At 39.7% G+C, this 19,430-nt stretch overlaps 1 protein-coding gene across 3 annotated transcripts in view; it reads right to left on the bottom strand.

Moving 5' to 3' along the window:
- The window catches only part of LOC139117985 (deoxyribonuclease-1-like), a 29,038-nt gene extending 11,552 nt beyond the window's left edge, over nucleotides 1–17,486 (bottom strand). The window contains exons 1-10 of one of the 3 annotated variants that reach the window (XM_070681248.1): nucleotides 17,339–17,473; nucleotides 17,067–17,119; nucleotides 14,955–15,245; nucleotides 14,481–14,653; nucleotides 12,831–12,946; nucleotides 12,150–12,262; nucleotides 11,318–11,472; nucleotides 10,911–11,007; nucleotides 10,484–10,535; nucleotides 8,683–8,863 (exon numbers count right to left, since the gene is read on the bottom strand). In XM_070681248.1, coding sequence (XP_070537349.1) covers nucleotides 8,683–8,863; nucleotides 10,484–10,535; nucleotides 10,911–11,007; nucleotides 11,318–11,472; nucleotides 12,150–12,262; nucleotides 12,831–12,946; nucleotides 14,481–14,653; nucleotides 14,955–15,173 — 1,106 coding nt within the window. In that variant the 5' untranslated portion in view covers nucleotides 15,174–15,245; nucleotides 17,067–17,119; nucleotides 17,339–17,473. Of the gene's footprint in view, nucleotides 1–8,682; nucleotides 8,864–10,483; nucleotides 10,536–10,910; nucleotides 11,008–11,317; nucleotides 11,473–12,149; nucleotides 12,263–12,830; nucleotides 12,947–14,480; nucleotides 14,654–14,954; nucleotides 15,246–17,066; nucleotides 17,120–17,338 lie in introns of all 3 variants that reach the window. The other 2 variants (XM_070681247.1, XM_070681245.1) reach the window with 2 other exon arrangements.
- Nucleotides 17,487–19,430: the final 1,944 nt, after the last annotated feature.

Raw genomic sequence — 19,430 nt, 5'->3', positions numbered from 1 at the left:
GCCAGGCCGTACGAATCACCGTACCGCCTTAGAAGAACTAGAAGAGATTCACAACAAGTTCAAACAGACTTTCTTAGAAATTTGCCACGACTACAGACTTCCATGTTTGGTAATTCGGAACGCTCTTACCCCCCTCGTTCTCAAGAATATACTTAATCCAACAATTGATACCGAGACAGTCGGACCAGTAGAATATCCACGAGCTTTTGACTTTGGAATTGCATGGGGCAGCGGCAGCCAGGGATTTTTAATAGACGGTTTCAAGGAGGAGGAACTTGAAAAAGCGTACTTCCCACCTGGTCAAGAACAACTAGAACAACCTCGAGTCTCACTAAAGAACCTACACAAACTTCTTAACGCTTGTGAATCTGTGTGTGCTTATAATGCTTCGTTTGACCTACGAGCACTTGATATGATGCCGAAGGAACCCTACGGTTCTGTACACCGGACTTTGAAGTTACTTGTCTATGGCTCATGTCAGTTGTGTACATTATACTTCAACCAGAACTTATAGATAAAGCTGAAAAAGGGGGACTCGAAAGAACGGACTATGGCAACATGAGAAGTCGTTTTGAAGATCTTGCAAACTTAATATGTGCCCTTCGGGACGCGGAGGAACTGAGGGGCCCCCACCTCATCCACATACGGCCGAAAAAGATGCAGTAAGTGAACATTACTTACGACAGTACATGATAAATACTTGGCCAGGTGGAGGGTGGAAGTGGGGTGGTAAACTGACACTTTCGGCTTTCAAGAAATTAAGACTTTTTCCATGGTACTTATTGAATAACTTTCGTAAATACTTACGTTAGTACTTACGTAGTACTTGACAAGTACCATGGACAGGAACTTACGTTAGTACTTGACAAGTACCATGGACAGGAACTTACGAAGTACTTACGTAGTACTAATAACATTTTCCTCTGGCTCCCAACTATTGAAACTTTCTGGATAACCTTTCCATTTTATCAGATAATATTTCTTTCCTCTAATTTTTTTCGTCTTCAAAATTCGTTCTACTCTGTACAGCTCGTCGCGTTCTGAAGGTGCGCTCTGAAGTTCATCGGAGTAGAAAGTGCCAAGTATTTCCTCTCCATTCAGATCTTTTATTTTGTAAACTGGTGGCGTTCCTAGTCCAGCTGCGTACACAACTTTTGAAACCACGAAAATCTCCTCTGTCCAATTTGGTAAATATCCTTTCTTAAAAGTGGTCTTGTATTTTGTAATTCGAACCCGTTCTCCCGGCTTGAATTCAGGGTTGGCTCCCCCGGCTGCCAACTCAGGACCGAATAGTGTATAAAATGCCTGCCAATCGTTGTCCTCCGTTACATCGACTGGTTTCATTTTGATACTTCCATGAACGGTGTTGTTGTAATTCTCGAGAAGTTCTGGTAGAATAGAAAGCCATTCTCGTGTCTGTTTATATGTAAAGTATTTCCACATCATCGTCTTAAGAGTCCGATTAAAACGTTCAACAACGCTAGCTTTTTTGTCACTGTAGGTGTGAAACCAGTGAATTCCCACCTCCTCCAACCACCCCTGCATTTTTCGATTAGTAAATTCCCGCCCCTCATCTGTCTGAAGTTTGTCGGGCCTTCTCCCGGATTTCTTAATCACGTCTTGTAGTGCCTGCAACGTATCATCTGCCGTTTTTGACTGTATCGGCCTAGCCCATGCGTATTTACTGAGCACATCGATTACTGTTAGCATGTATCGAATGTTACGGTTCTCTTTTGCGAACGGGGGAGGGAATTCCACGAGATCCGCTTGCCATTGAGAGTCTATCGATGTTACAAAAACGCGCCGGCCCCTTCGGAACGCGCCACGAGTACGAGGTACCGGTTTATGTAGATTATAAGTTAGCTGAGTTTTTAACCACTCCTGCACCTCTTTCTTAGTAACGGACAGGAGTCCGCTGGCCCGTGCTGCGTCATACAATTTTTGTACACCTCCAAAACCAGTTTTCGGGTTGTAATATAATTCTCTAAGAGTGCCTTCAGCTTCCATAATTGCTATATTATACGAAAAATTTTATGTCGTACGGATGCCGTAAACGAAATACTAGTTTACTGAATGGCCTACTTTTCAATTGCTTGATTAGGCCCACGGCTTCCCGTTCTGACACCTCCATTCCATATTCTTTTATAATAGTTTTGTTGTCTATCTTGTTCGGTGTGTAAAATAGTACTAACATCTGTATGTTTTCCCTGAATGGTTTACTAATACTAGTATATTGTTGAGTCAGAACCCAGACAGATAATCCGTCATGTCTTGCGCTGAAACCAAGTTGGACTAAAACGTTACTGCGCTTCTTCATATCTTTGGACGAGGCGCAGTCATCGAGGATTATTAAAGTGTTCGTTCCAGCCCATTCTTTATGCACGTAGGTTAATGTATCATCCACTGCATCGAGTCCGACTGGAAATATAAACACATTATCATCGGTGAAAATGAATCTTCTATTATACGCTTTATTATTCATGAATGTTGGGCAAATGAATATCACATATTCGATTTCCTTAAGTACGGACCGGTGAGGAGGTCCAACATAAATTCTGTTTTGCCAGAATATGTTGGTCCAGTTATAATCATGTTGAATGGTGGGGTTACGTATATTGACATTTCCTCTGGATCTATATACTGTAAATTAATGAATCTCTTCAAGTTACTGGTTCGAGTTAGATGAAACCCAGTCACATCGACAGCATCTGAATGAACTATATAGTTAGTGACTTTATTCCAGTACCTACAATAGTAATGAATATTGCTAAAGATAACAAACCAATTTTACCATATTCGTGAATAGGGTCTACGCTGGTCACGGCTGCTGCCCGTTCCGGGGAGGGGAGGGGAGGGGACCGAATCCGAGTCGTGTCATTGTGAGGTGGTGGTGACCCTCCGGGCTCGTCCTGCCACTTCACAGGATCCTCCCCTCCCCTCCTCCTTCCATCTCGTGTACAGCACTTTCTCGAACTTCCGTGTTTATATCACCGTTCACTCCGAACACCATAGATTCTGTTGCGTATTGCAATTCATTATTATAACCTGAGATTGCCGGGCCCGAAAGGAATGACCATCTCAGACGGTAAGAGAAGTAAATTGGGTGAGACTGCCATATCAAGTTTGACACCAGTATTCATTATTGTGTCTTGATATCGCCTATAACTGATTACTTTGTCTGTATTACGAATTTCATCTTCGAGGAGAACGCCGAATTCTTTTCGGACTTGCTGTGCACTGCCAGTATCACCCACAATGGTACTGCGAATATTTGCTTGTGCGCCGAGTATGCAATATACGTAGGCTTCAAGGCTTTCATTGAGGCGGGCGAGACCGGCCTTTGTTAGTCCCGAGTCTCCCTTCAGAGGAATGAAACTATTGTATTGTCCCTCCGATCCATCATTTCGGAAGAAATAGTAGTGCGGTCGTTCTTTGTCGGCAGTACATGTTTTTTCTTTCCAAAAATGGTATGTGTATAGAAAACGCCTCCGTCGGCGGAGAGGAAAAAGTCCCGACCGTTGTATATCGCTTTTGGCTGTCGAACGGGACCACGATTAGTGTAATATTCATAACCATAACCAAGACCTTTATTTTGACTTTTCGATAACGAAAGTCGGACTTCGTTGGACTTATATTTCCAATTCTGTACATAGAAGTTCATATTGGACGAGATTGTACGGATTGTCGCCCGCTTTGAAGGTGGGGGTATCGTCTGGAAGTGCAACCTGCATTTCGTGAAGGATCCGACGTATTGTAAAGTATACATGGAAACGGCAGAATGATCGTATTTGCGGAGGAAAATCCCCCCCTTCGGAACCAAAGAGATGGGCGAATGATATACCACAACCAGTAGTGCTACACCATACAGCGAAATTCAGTTGCTGGTCCCAATATTTCATATGCGGACTGCCCAGCCAGACATTACTTTCTTTCGCTGATCGATGAGTGATTACGTTATCTTTGAACACATCCCGAGGATGGAAAGTAAATTTATCTGTCGGCGTTACATATATTTCTAAGTCCATGAGAATAGGTTTTATTCCCCCGTCCGGTTTGGAAGGGGGGGTATCAGCATGCTGTACTGTCGGTACGCTCGTCTTATTCAATTGAAAAGCAACTGGGAATAGGTCTGTACTCATTATTCGTGTTTCTATATACAGATAGATTTAAATGGAGGAGAATTTTCCCGGAATCCCTGTCGGTACGGTTCTGTTAGGGGTACTAACATTCCAGACTATGTTAATACTTTATTTCGGATTCAGGTTTAAACGAATTTTTTATTTTTTACTAAGAATAGATAACATACTGCAAACAATGGAGAATTTAATAAAGTCATCGGCAGCGGCAAATATGGCAGCGCCCTACCGGAACGGTTCCCTATCGGACGGAAGGGGCTTCGGCACCTTCGCGCCTTCGGACAATAATCAATCCATAATAGAGACAAAACGTGAAAAAATACTCTGTGTCATCGCAAGTGGTCAAAGCAAGTTATTTTTTGGTAAGGAGATTACAGTTGCTGACGTAGAAAAATGGAAAGATGAAACGGTGGTTAAAGCCTTCAAAATGTACGAAGCGAAATACAGTTCTCTTATAAGTGATACCATCACTCAAAGTTTCATAGATCTAGGAGCCCGTGCAATAAGTCAGGTAGTTCCAATCGATGATCGAGATAACTATGCCACTGATCTTAAAAAGGATTTTATTCTAAACAGTGAAATAAAACGATTATCAGGACGGATAGCGTACACGTGGGGGCCCCTGATTGCTCTAATTTCCACCGGTTTAATTACGGGTAAACATTTAAATTTTAAAAAAATCGGGTTTAATATAGTACCTGAAATAAATGGATTCAACTTCGCCGACTCAGCAAACGGCTCCGCCAGGGACTCCGTCAGAAGCCCCGCCGACGACCCCCACACCGCAAACGACTCCGCCGACTCCGACACAGCGCAACATAGAGAAAGTGACGTTACCGCCGAAGCATCCAGGGAGAGTTGCTGCGGGCAAGAAATTAGCGGAATGGAACAGGCAAAACAGGGAGAAGAAACTAAAAGCAATGGAGGGGGGGAGAGGGGGGAGGGGGGGAATGATAGTGATGCGGTAGCGACAAACTGTATAAACCTACCGCCTACAATGAAAGAACAGTGTGATAATAATTCACGCGATAGCTCACGCTGGTATAATAAATGTTATCTTGTTTTAGGAATTGTGGGAGTTTCATTGACTGCATTAGGCTATATTGGGGGCGTGCTCGACATACCCCTGTTCCGTCCGGAAAGATCCTCCACAGAAAGCGAAAAAAACAGAGCACGTAGCAGCTCCATCCGGAACAGTTCCGACAGGGGTTCCGAGAGGAGGGGAGGGGGAGGGGGAGGGGGAGGGGGAGGGGGGACCCAGCTCCTCTACATTGTATGAGATGGATTAACTCCCCATATTTTTATTTTTATTTTTTATTTTATATACTAGTCAGCAATCATGGATATTAAAACAGTTGTAAACACAATGTACGATGGTATTGTAATCGCAGGACTTGCGATGGGATATCTTATGATCTCCAGCAAATTTCTGAAAATAGAGGTTGGCGATCCAAGTCGTCCAAATTTGACTCGATTGGCAAAATTAGGCGGTGCGACTGCTGCCGCTGTAGCAACCAAAGATCTCCTTGAACAGAAAAATATTATTCCTGCAGAACCTTATACTTCGTAATAATAATATTCATCGAACATTTATACTTAGTAATATATACATACAACGTACAACGATGATCATTTGGATTGAAAGCAAAACAGGTGAACCTGTTACTGTTAATTTTTACCCTTGCATTGACACGACACAGTTTACGAAGATAAGACTGCTAGAGTGCGGACTATATAATTCATGGCATAACATAACATCGACGAATAATGTAATAAAATATCAAGAAGGTGACCAACCGAAGAAGACTAAATCAATACGTCCAGGTAACTACAATATCGATACGTTAAACAAAGCAATCGGGTTGAAGCAAAAAATTAATTTTGAAAAACATCTGCCGACAAACCATGTTTATCTAACTTTGGCTAAAGATATTAAAGTCTATTTCAATGCCACAGGTAGCTTCGCCAACGTCGTCGGCTTTTCAGATAAACCTGAGAACAACCCAGTTATAAAAAGTACTATGAGTCCGAAGAAAGTGGATTTCTTAACAGTCACTAAATATATAGTTCATTCAGATGTAGTCGATGTTACTGGAAATTATGTTTCATTTGCCTCCGGAGGATACATACAGGGGAAAGTATCGAACTGTTTACAAATACTTCCCATCCGGGATACGAGAGAAATAAGTGAAAAGGTTACTTACGATTTTAAAAACGGAGCAATTTCTATGCCATTGAGAAAAGGGGAGATTACATGAATTCAATGCGTATCTGGATAACAGATCAGGATGGGAACATGATCGATTTCAATAACTGGCCAATTAGCTTTTGTATTGAATTGCTGTAGTAGTCCCGAAGCGGGGCCGGTGCGTTCCGAAGGGACCCTATCGGAAGATAAACCATCCCACGACTAATCCTCCAGCAATATAGATCATCTCATATTTCTTTTGCTCAGGGCTGGGTTGATAATAATCTGAGAATTGCGCTAACGCTGCGCTGGACTTGACGTAGAGTTGCTTTGCACTGCTTCTGCTTCTTCCAGGATTTCTGCATCTGTATCTCTTAATTCTGCCGCAGCATGCACGTCCTTTGCCTGATTTTCTCTTTCCCAGTCAGCCTGGAGTAATCTTTTTTCTGACCAGACGTTGCGATCATGTTCAAATTTTTCTAATGCTTTATCATGTCTAATTTTCTCTTCAATAAGAGCCTCACCATTCCCAGAAAGCTTTTGTCCGATAATATTTCCTCCTGTGAATGCCGTTGCATTTAATACAGCACCGAGAACTGTCATTCCTATAGCTGAAGCCATGATTGTGTATATTACAAGGTATTATTTTAATTTTCACTGTATATAGGTCCCTACGGAGTATGTCTGATCCAAGTGGCTTCGGTCTAGGTACAATTCGTATGCAAAATCTTGAGCTTGAAGATCTGAGTGATGTTAAAGTTAACAATAATACTAAGATGGCTGCTAATCATAATAAGGATTACGTCCTTCGTTATAAAGACCGCGAAAAATATTTCGTTTTAGCCAATGCCGCGGCGCCACCCCACGAACATGCTGTAGAATTTTCCGAACTTAAAGACATTGATGAAACTGTAATTGACGCCACAAAGGCTTCGAATGATCCTACTCCTTTTGCTCTGACATGGGATGGGATAGTCAGAAATTCATGCCTTATAATGTGCCGCGTAACATCTTAGATATATTGGATAGTGAAATTGCAGGAGGTGTTGCTGAACCACCAGGACTCCGAATGTGATTTATTTTGATAGCAATGTAAACAAATATAAATTGTTAGATTTTCGTAGTTGGCTTACTCCTACAAATCCATACATTGCACTTCTTGGTATACCAATTCATCTTAAAATTAGTCCTCTTAATACAATAATGAAGGCAGATAATACACTAAGAAGGTGGATAAACGAGGGGAGAATTATTGCTCGTATACAGCTAGCGGAGTTCCAGTTAGATTATTTTGGGACACAACTTTAAAGAAACTGGGTCTTAAAAGTGTCGGTGATGAGGCAGCTGAATTAACTTTACAGACTGTAAATCAACAGATGACTGATAATATGAAAATACTTCAACATGGTACAGTTCTCATTAGATGTGTAAAGTTAGCTACTGGAGATGAATTTGACGATTTGGTTGGATATTATGCTATGAAAACAGATAACAGAACAACTTGTGATATTATCATAAGTATTGATAAAGATCGGGGAGGGGAAATGAGTATTGAATGTTTTGTTGGTGGGAATAGAATAGAGACGACTTAGGAACTACATTTGTACGTAAAGATAAAAGAGTGAACACTTTAGATATCAGTACCATTCATCTGAAACGTCTCATATTATTTGAAGTAATGGTCTTCCGTCACATTTTAAGTTCAGAGGAAATTACTAAAATTTTATCTATCAGGTGAACAGTTAACTAGAGTCGTTCAGAAAATGTTTCTGAAAACTGTAGAATGACAGACATTGAACATGACATCACAAGTTACTAAGCAACATTCGAAGCCCGGTATTGCGAAACGTTCCGTAGGGGTATTGCGAAATTCCCTACTGGAAAGTTCCTGCCTGAAAACGTACCGATAGGGGTATTGCACAACAGTGTTCCGCAACATCCCTATGGTTCCGCTCGTTCCGACGACTCCAACATAGTGAAAAGGGGCAGCCAGCAGATAAAATTCACAGACCCGCACCTTAGGAACTGTTCCGGTACGGGTTGAGCAGACCGGCTCCGATACGGCTCAGTCAGAATCTATCTAACAAATGAGAGAGAATAGAATGTCGTTCCGTTTTGATAGTGGGAGTGAGTCATAGCGTATTGCGCAAGTTCCATTTGGAATGTGAATGACTCAGCAGGGAAATTCCCTGCTTAGTTCAGGACAATGCACTGCGCGTGAGTTCATATATAGGTCAGGGTCACACTTTAGTTACATGGATGGTTAAATTTTCCTTCGCTCCATGTAGATAAATGAATAAAATGGGTGTAAAATTCTATTTTTATCATGGAAAGGAAATATTCCTTACTACTTCCACACCTTTAGATGCCATCACCATGACAACTTGTCTTTTTGAGTTGCGGAAGATTTCTGATGTGAATCCGACACGATCGGCTGCTTTGGAGAACTCCATGATGTCATCAGCCGTTGCTATCCCACGATCGTCGTAGACAGTGAACGAAGCCTGAAGTCTGATGTTGGATTTGACGGTTTTCTCGACTGAATTGTAAATTATAGCATGCATTAACAAGCCGGAAGCAGGGCGTGAATTGCAGAATTTAAAGTGCTTGCTACCGTAAATATTAATATTGGCCATTTTGTAAAGATGGTTTTTACTGCGTGAGAAAGTAGACATACTGTAAGGATGTCAAAATGTCTCATTTTGTTTCTCTATCAACGTTGTTATTTTACAGTTGCCAAGTGAAGCTTTCTATTACTGTTCCGATATATATAGCCAAATTATCCGTCTACTTTATCTGCTATTGCCTTGACACCTGTCACTTGGGTTATCTTGGGATCGCAGGTACAGTTTCACTATATCAGTGATTCAGATACTTCACATGGCAAACCGATGAAATTTTAGTGAATATTTGCAATGCCAAAAGTTATTAATTTTTAAGTACATGATATGTACAGTGAACACTGATCATATCTCTTGGCTTGTGAGAACAACGGCAAGAAACATGGAAAGTGGAGTTTTTGTCAAGATTTGTTATTGGTGTATATGTGTCATGTTCAAATTCTCACCCAAACCATGACAATTGTGATGGGGTCAGTCTTTTGTTTGAAAGATTTACAATTGTTCTAGTACGGGAACAGTGCATGCAAAACGGGACAATCTTGGTGCATCAAATCAAAGCAAACTTAAAGGGACAAAGTCGGCCATTTTTCATGATACTATTTATATTGTTTGACATGTTGAGAGATACTGACTAAATGGGCGACCATGCATACATTCGACCCCGGTTTTAGACAAATTAAATGAAACCATCGCAAAAATGGATTAATGGTCATGACCATTAATTCATTTTCGCGATGATTTCACGTATCGTGTTTAAAACCGGGGTCGAATATATGCATGGTAACCCATTCAAATCAGTATTGTTCAACATGTCAAACAATATAAGTAGTATTTGTATCCGAACAAGATTCATGAAAAATGGCCGACTTTGTCCATTTAAGTAACTGGTACATTTGGTAAGGGCCCATGAAAATTATAGCAACATTTACAAAAACAAACTACCGAAAACAATCAAAACAATATAAAAGAGACATTGTGTTTCACGTAACTATAGATATTTTCAAAAGAAGAGGAACGATTATAGAGGATTAGTTCTAAAACATGCATGTAAGATGTAGCTTAAGTGAAGATAGTTTGCAGACAGAGCGATATTTTAAATGGCGACTAAATTAGTGACGTCATGTTTGTCTATTTTTGCACCACGTCATCCATTGGTATTCGATCTTTCTTTGTTGGTTAAATTTTCGACTTATACCATGGTTTCTGTCTAAATTTTCCCCGTTCGTCTTAAAACTTTTGATCTTCAAGACTTCTTTATGTGCACTGAGATTATATTCCCTGTAAATGTCTGCATTCCAGTCCTCTGTATGTCCGCACGCCTGTCTCTGTGCACGTCTCTCTGTGCGCCTGTCTCTGTGTACCTGTCTGTAGGGTTAGCTTTATCCTCCAATCTTACCGTTAGTTTATCGTAAGGTTCCTTATGACCACATTAAAACCAATTACACACTTCAGTAAGAAGTAAAATTTGACAAAAGGGTGAGACAATTGTAATAATCTAATTGCGCACAACATAACGGAATCAGTGATGGACTACTTACGTTTTGGAAGTAGTTTCATCTCTACAGGGTAATGATCACTGACTTCGGCGGCCTGCAATAAGTTACAGAATGCCTAGGGTTTAGAGTTCTGGTATAACCTCTATGGAGCGAAAATGATGGAAAGATGTTGTCTGCCGACATCTTAATAATCATATGTATCTGCACATATCATTCTGCTCATTCTTTAAGTTGTTGAATTAAATCAGGAAATGATGGAAACCAATCAGATGTTTGTCTTTTTCTGCTTTGACAAGAATTTTTGTCAAAATGTAGATATTGGAGCACTTTTGAGCTCTGAGGTGGGACACATTATGCAGAGTATACATGAATTCTACATAAAGTATAAGTTTCTGACGACCCTATACAAACCAAGAGGTCTGTTTATGAAATGCTCTTTAATTGTTTTGCTTGTACAATCAATGTTTACCTCATCGGCCGTCAAATCATATTCCGCGTCAAAGTAGAAAACACGTGCACTGCCAGACCATACTCCGTCCGCCATGCTAGGACCAGCAAGAACAATTCTGTGAAGTTAAATGTAGATTGTAAAATCTCGGTGTTTTGATGTATCAACCACCAAACTTGTTTAACCATCCACAATCAACAAAGAGTTTGTTTTTACATAAGCTTCTAAATTAAAAGGAAACTAAACAGTCTTGAGAAAACACCCGTCTGCCGACTCGTTTTCGCAAATTAAAATTACGAATGACTGCATGGTTGGTAGGAAAATCTAAGAAAGGTTGACAAGTCGTGATTCTTATCATGAAGTTAATGGCAATCATTGGTTTAGGAAAAAAACCCCAAAGCACGAGAGTTCGTTGAGTCTCTCATTACCTGTCGTAAGCGCAAAATGTGTCGGCCACAGTTGTATCAATACGGTCACCTATCAGCCAAGTAAATCGGTCGTCAGTACGCAGTCGCACATTCGACCAATCAGACTGGTCTACGTAGGTGCAGCCGCCATTAAAGTCACCGAGGAGAATTACGTCCTGCATGAAAGAATCAATGTTATCAAATCACATGCAGTAATATCACATCTAACAAATGTCTTCCAGAAATTATCCACCAGTCCTTATCGGTAAAACTGATTTGTTTTCAGTCAGCGACACACTTGTGTTAAAGACGTTACAGATTCTGATACAATTCGGACCGCAACTTATCGTGCCAAGACTGAGAGCTGCTTGATTTTATCCGATCAGATATGAAGGATAATTGCTAAATGTTCTGAAGAAAATTTCATTAGTATGCATTCAACTCCTTGTCTTGCTACGAAAACAACTTGAACTCCCACACAATACCGACATTGCTTTCTGATGTTATTTCTATCGGTCAAAATCTAGCGGCCGATTCGTTTATTGCTTTCACAAATGCTAGATATGTGTTGTCTAGTTTCCGAATACAAGAGATGGCGTTTTTTGAAAAGCGCGAAATTTATTATTTGCATTTTAAGGAAGTCCGCTGGGCAGATTGATAAATTTTTACCCAATATACAAGTTGAGAAACCAGTTCATATTAAATCATTCTGTATAAATTTTTTATAAAGACATGTTATGGAACGATCAAGATATTCAATTCTGATTTAAGGAAGCTATCCATGAACCGCCAGTTAAAGCAAGACTGTGGGCAAGACAAATAAGATTCAATTTCGAAGTCTGGTGTACATTACCTGTATTCCTAAACGAATGACAATGTCATCGTAGACATCGGTTAGACGATCTATCTCACCTACTGCGTCGGACGGTTTGGTGTGTATAGCAACCATAGCGAAATCAGACACCACTGCAGAGAGGAACGGTTAAAAACAAAACTGATTGATCTAGTGAACAGAATCCCTGGTGTAAGACAAGTTTGATTGATAATTGTTTGCAATAAAGTGTGAGTGGTTGAATGACTCCATTGTTAGTGACAGGGTTTGAATCTGGTATCATTGTCCTACAATTTTCCTTTTATCATACATCGTATGGTCATAAAAAAGTTGCCACCTTTTCCTAACTCTGTGACATGAAGAAAAAATGAAACAATTCTTCATAAATGTCCTTTATCGCAACATTTTGAATTTAAATTAGTGCTCCTAGAGTGGCTGCTCAGCTTGCCGAGATACCAAACTTATTCGAAATCATGACCACAACAACAACAACAACAACAACAACAACAACAACAACAACAACAACAACAGCAAGAGAGTCATATATCTGAGTACTGAGACTTGCGATGTACCCATAGAGCAGAAGTCTAATTGTATGAGGATACACTGATAAACGATCATACAGAATATTCACAAAGACCTATCATGACAAGCTACGTCCAATCAATTTCGACCAGAATCTTTCGAAACGTTATTACTCACGAGTTGTGGGCGACGAAAATCTGACCACGAATGGCTCTCGCTCAAATGTGTCATCTCCGTTCGTCTCTTCGCCATCGTCATAGACATAACTTTCAACCACTTGTACTTTGTCGTTTCTGAATCACAAGATAAATTCATGATGAAAAAGACATTGCGTATATGTAGCGATTTTAAATGACTTTGCAATCATAATTTTTGGGTTTTTTGTTTCTCTTTTTTCGTCAGAATGAAAATGACATAGTGGATTACGCAGAAAGTAACATGAAAATGACATAGTGGATTACGCAGAAAGTAACAAACTCCATCACACTATCAGCGAGTGGAAGATATGGGGAAAATCTGATTTGCATTAGATGAATAAGAGCAAAGTAGAACATTTCATGGGTTGTTCAATATTTGTAGACACTATTTTTTCATTTTGAGACTTGTTGTTTTATTGCCTCTGTTCCTAGGGGCCTTTACTGTGTGTGAAAAGAAGTGTAGGAGTTCTCACAATAAACACCGATTAGCTGATCATGTGACCAGGAACACATCGATATACCCCGAGGCCTACGGCCTCGGGGTATATCGATGTGTTTCTGGTAACACACGGCCACGAGGGGTAATAAGGACGCTATAGCCCGAATAAAGACCAGGTTATAGGTGTTTTATAACACGCCTAAGGCTCATGTTGTATTAATGTTATGATTTTTTTTAAATGTGTTTTGATATTATGCACCGCAACAATCCATTATGACAAGTTTACTTGGCGATTTCTCCACAGCGGTAACAGTAGTATCACTTTCTTCCAAAGAAATACTCTAAGCATACCTAGCAGCACCCTTGGTTGCACTTACAATATTCGTCGATGAGCTGTTCAAGTTCTTACGCTGATGGAAAGGAAAATATTGATGTTTCAGAGAGGCCCGTCGCTCATCCCGGGCGCTCATCGCCTACTATTGTTTCATTGCAGACTAAACTACGGTCACGTTTTGCAAATTTGATCAAAAGCTATTTTCCTGGGAAAAGTCTTTCAAAATTACCCTCTTTCGTCACTTCTATAGATTCTGTGGGGACTAGACGTATTTATTTTCCTGTCACATGATGTTTTCTGGCGAATCGCAACACGGAATGAGCATGTGGCGTGTTATAATTAATATTATTACACCCCTATGTGCCCGAGTGTAGGAGGGCAAATTGTCTCCTGCCTCGACGGGGTATAACATTATGTTCCTTCTTATAAAATTTTTATACCAAATTTTTCCACAGAAAAAGAATACGTTTTTTGTCATTGAAAGGTGTATGAGCATGATAAACAATTTAAACGATTATTATGCGGTTCAGATAGCTTTGGTATCTAATTTTGTAAAAACCGATATCCTATGTTAGACATGAAACTTGATTATAAAAACCCGAAGTTGTCAAATTGAAAATAATAGGCCGTCTTCAGTCAAATGATGGCTATGCAGCCCGCTAGGTAGTCAACAAGTTACACTGGAATCCTGTGGAGAGCACGACGTTCGATGAACCTGAATGGGGCACGGATTACAAACTCCTCTTTTCAACTTTGTTTCTCAGTTTCCGATAAAGAACTAGACAATATGAAGTCACAGAGAAAGAAGTGTGCATATGAATCAAATAATGACCCTTCCTAAGACATGATTAGCTTACCGGTACAGAAACCCGTATTGTTCCTTGGATGAGGAACGTCCAAGCCGGTCGCTGATCTCTAATGAATATTCATGATCTGAAACCTCATTGACCATGTCCAGTAATTCATAAATAGCAGTTTCAGAACTGTCGCGGATTTCTTGGATCAAAATGATGTCATAACGCACGATAACCTGTAAATGAATGTAAGATACAACGTGATTCGTCTGGTCAGGGATTCTGTGGTCTACACATTGACTTCATTCATAATGAGAAGGATATTGCATAACAATTATTAGGCAACCAAGTAAAATGCTTATAGCTGATAAACGTTAGATTACTTGGGATTGTTTTCCTGTTTTATTTTGTCCTTCACTTTACTGTGATACTTCAGATAAGACGCGCCACTGTGATATTTTTGATAGGATACACAACAACGCGACCAGGATTCATTCAACGTGGAGCTAATTATAATGCAAGTTCACATTACTCTACCTTCTTCAACGTGTCGACCACCATTTGCTTTGAAATCTTCGTCCTTCCAAACACCTGGACGTTGAACGCAGCGATGTCTAGCTCATCGATTTCACCCCCGTCACTAAATTTGACGTGTATCAGCAACAGGCAGATGACCAGAGTTTGAAGCATCATTTTTGTCCTCGCCATGACTGGTAGCTGTGTGCAACATGGAGGTACGGGGAAGGTCTCAGCCATTCACTTTAATGAAGCTGCTGTGTTGTGATGCGTACAACTAGTTTGCATAACTGACAAAAGCCACGCAAATCTCTGACATAAGAAAGGCAAAGCACTCCATTGAGGCACGGTCCCTCCACAAAAGGAGGAGGGACCGTGATTGAGGCAAGTTGAAAGTAACGCTCTTTAAACAACTGTTTGCACTCCCTTGATAACGAGCTTATTTGCAACTTAAAACGTTTTTTCTCGTTTGATAGTTTATGAACAAAAGCACGAGATTGCAAAGTCACCCATCTTTACTGATTCAGTGGTAACGTTTCACAGACGTGAGTTTAGCACGATGTACATGCAAACATCTAAGCAATTAACTGAGAAGGAATATTAGGAAATACTAGTATAAAGAAGTTTGATTGTCATTTTGAAGAAAACAACTGCACGCCGTTCTTGACAACTTGACGGTGCAAGTTTGATCGCTGAGTGAGATAGCTTGCGTTCAATATTTCTCATTAATCTGGTGGATCTTAGTATAATTAGAATTTCAAAAGCCATTAACAACTTATTTAACCCCATTCCGAGTCATTATTTTTTACGTTTCATTAAACTACAGAGGTTAATTTACACTGTAGCGTGAAGTTTTCAGTTACCCTATTATAATAAAGTACACTTATGTCAATTATCAAACGTCTATAAATGCACAAATATTGCTAATTTTATATAGGGAAAATATAATGCATAGTTTTCTCATAGACAAACAAGTATAAGGGATCCGCATTTTCGGTGACATTCCAAAATCAAATTTCTTGTAAATATATGCACTCGTAACCATCCTTTTCTAATCATGATCAAACGTCTATAAATACACAGATTTTGCTAGTTTTATATTGGAATAAATCGTTCATAGTTTTCTCATTGACTACCATGGCGAATCAACATTTTCGATGAAATCCACAAATCGAATTTCTTGTACACACATGCACTTTTTACTTCCCACTTCATGCAAAGTACATTTACATAAATTATCATACATATATAAATGTACATATATAGCTTGTTTTAGGGGTGTTAATAGTTTGCCCAGACTCCCATGTATTATGATTTTTATATTTTTGGACGAAGCATTCCAGCTGTAAAAAATGGTGCCCCTCCCAAAGACATGCGTGGAATTTCATGGCCATTCAAAAATCCTTGCGCGAAAAATCACGACCCATTTCCCTAAAAACACCGGCCTCCCCCATGTAATTTTTATCCAGTCCCTCACCGGACACCATTTCCTCCTGCAATGATAAATTGATATGCTAATGACTCCTCACAATGCACCAGGAAGTTGCTGTGGTTCTGCACCTTCACGATTTTGAAGGTTACGCCACTTCGACGGCTGCTAACACGAACAACCTCGACAAACGACATTGGGTTTGAAATTGAGACACTTCACTGTAAGATTTTTTTTGAACTGCATGCGGGACTCGACTATATCACTTACTATATCATTTACTACATTTCAAAAAAAACCCCAAAAACAAACAAACAAAACCGACATTGTCTAGGAAAGTCGCGGTCCAAGTAATCGTTACGCTGACCAGTCATTCGGCCCCATCATGCCCATACAGTCTATGCGTTGACTACAGACGGTAGTCTCCCTGTCCCCTCATGCCCATACAGTCTATGCGTTGACTACAGCGGAGTACGTTAAGTAACACATGCATACACGTAAATGACTCAACCATCGTCGATCTATCTATCCGACGACGGCGTCACTGACCTACATGCATGACGACAGGGACCGTGAATGTTCGATATTTCGCCTCATTGCTTCTAACCATGGAAGTAATTAACACGCTGTGCTACATCAACATTCTAACGAAATAAAGGCTCGTATGCCATGGATGTAAGAAGGAGATACATTCGTATACTCACTTAGTCAAGCTAGTTCTAGAGGCACCGTACGTCCTTCAGCGTAGCGTCCGGGTCTAAGGATGAAAAGGGCAGTTTTTTTTTGAAATAGAAAGAACGAGTAAGATTTATGGGAATGCATTACGTATTACTGAAGTGTCAGCAGTTCTCTGTGCACTGTTGTTGACGTGATACAGATAATTTCACGCTAATGAATACTGAATAAGATGCAAATTACAAATGGAACATTTTCATATATAGCGATTGACAGAGGGCAAAAAGCTTGACCAACTTACCTTGCAGGAAAAGGGGATTCTCTCTTTCAGTGTAGCATTCTTGAGAACGAAAACACTATTGGTTGAACAATGGTAAATCCTAGCCACAATGTGATTGCACAGTAAAAAGAAAACACCCCAGTCACAAGCGTGACCTGATGACGTGATCACCTAATTATAAGCATGAATCACCAGGGAAGGTGGGTGTATTCATACATCGTAAAGTTACCGAAACTTGACTGATGGCGACTGTAAATTTAAACGCCAGGCACTAAGCGTGTCATAATTACACAAAATCTGCTACCCAGTCCCTCGTCACAGAAACATCTTGAGTGGGGATTGCTATGGTGAACGAATCTATAATGATATGACAAGGCCCAAGTATCATTAAAGAAAGCGGAACTGTTTATTCATTGGAATATTCCTGTGGAGAAAATTCTAACATTAAATTACAGAAACGTTAAAGTTGAAGACTGAAATTAACAATGAACCTGACGGAAATGGAATGAGTGGTTTTGTGTTTGGTGTGATCATGCTGACGGTATTTCAAGTGAGAGAATTAAAACTAAAATGTGAGATTCACTTCCTGATTTTAATACTGTTTGTCGTTTTTGCAAGACCCTATATGTGTCTCCGCTCAATTTCAATGGATGACATCCGACACGACAGTAAAGAGCCCGAGAAGTAATGTGAAATTTACGAAATGAGTTTGATTGGTGTCAATGCACTTTGAAAAGTGAAGAATAGCTCTTATTGCTCACTAATGTATAATTGTTCCCTGTTTTTTTACTTTCGTCATTGACTCTCAATCAAAATTTAAAGTGGGACACATTACACACAATTCTCCGAACATGTCGCGCGCTAACTGCTTTAACTGCAAGAAATGCATAATTTCATTTGCTCATTTGCTGAATAATTGCCTTTGCTAAGGATTATTTTTGTATAAACTCAGAGAATTTTGGAAAAAATGAAAAGTAAATCGTATGTGGCTTTATCTCCCTGAAAATATTTCAAATACTTTGATAATCGATAAGCTTACTACATATGATAAATATTATGCATTATTTTCCGGCTGAAGGATCTAGTGGAGTAAGTCTACTGAGGAATGGGTCGAGAATCTTTAGAAAACATTTGAAGAATGCACAAAAACAATGAAAAATTCCCCTTTTCCAATACTGACAAACTTTTCAAATGTCGCAAACTTGCGTTTTATATTGTTGATAGTGATCGTCTTTGCTTGTAATCTTTGGAAATTTTCCAATACGACTAAATTATCTGTAATTTTTGAAACTGTCACGTCGTTTTTTTGTCTCTTTATTATTTTCCATTTCAACCTTCGATTATGTAATTGTTATAGGAATAATAAGCAATTGAAATCTTATATAACACCCATATAGCTTTATACACAACTATTTGTCTGCATGTGTAGTAATGTAAATCAACGTATTCAAACAGCAGATTTATTAAGTTGACCTTTGATGGCGCCCTTCCCTAAAGGTTGATCCGACAACGCTCGGTCTAGGTCTGCTCTCGATTAATCCCGCTGGGCCTTCATCTAATGTCATTGCATAACCGTGTGACCGAAATGTACTGTTACAGAGAGAGAGAGAGAGAGAGAGAGAGAGAGAGAGAGAGAGGGGGAGAGAGAGAGAGAGAGAGAGAGAGAGAGAGAGAGAGAGAGGGGGGGGGGGACTTGAACATTTTTGGTTCCCTTTTGTGTTTTACATTTTCGAATTCCAAGTTTTTGTAGGTAATTCAATGATGAATACCATTTTTATGTCATCAAAATGTTGTAATGTTAGTAATAGTAATAATTTAACAAAATCTAGAACCATTTTGTCGCATTTCATGACTTTTATCTCGAAAAAATCTAAACGTGCGATTTGTCGTAAAAAAAAACAAACTTGAGCCTCGTAACAGGGCAGAAGCTGCAACTGTTGATGATTTTTGCAATATTTTATGCAATATAACAAGTACAGTTTCTTGCTATCTCCCTACAGCATGCTCAAACACACAATATTTAGTTTGTCGACAAAGCCCGTATATATAAATATAAATGTATTTGGTGATAATTTAATTAGAGTCCAGACTGACAGTCAGTTGTCAGTGATAC

The sequence above is a fragment of the Ptychodera flava genome, chromosome 18 (genome assembly GCF_041260155.1).
Source record: "Ptychodera flava strain L36383 chromosome 18, AS_Pfla_20210202, whole genome shotgun sequence".
In the NCBI taxonomy this organism is placed as follows: domain Eukaryota; kingdom Metazoa; phylum Hemichordata; class Enteropneusta; family Ptychoderidae; genus Ptychodera; species Ptychodera flava.
The sequence above is the reverse complement of the archived record's forward strand: the minus strand, read 5'-3'. Positions and strand labels throughout refer to the sequence as shown.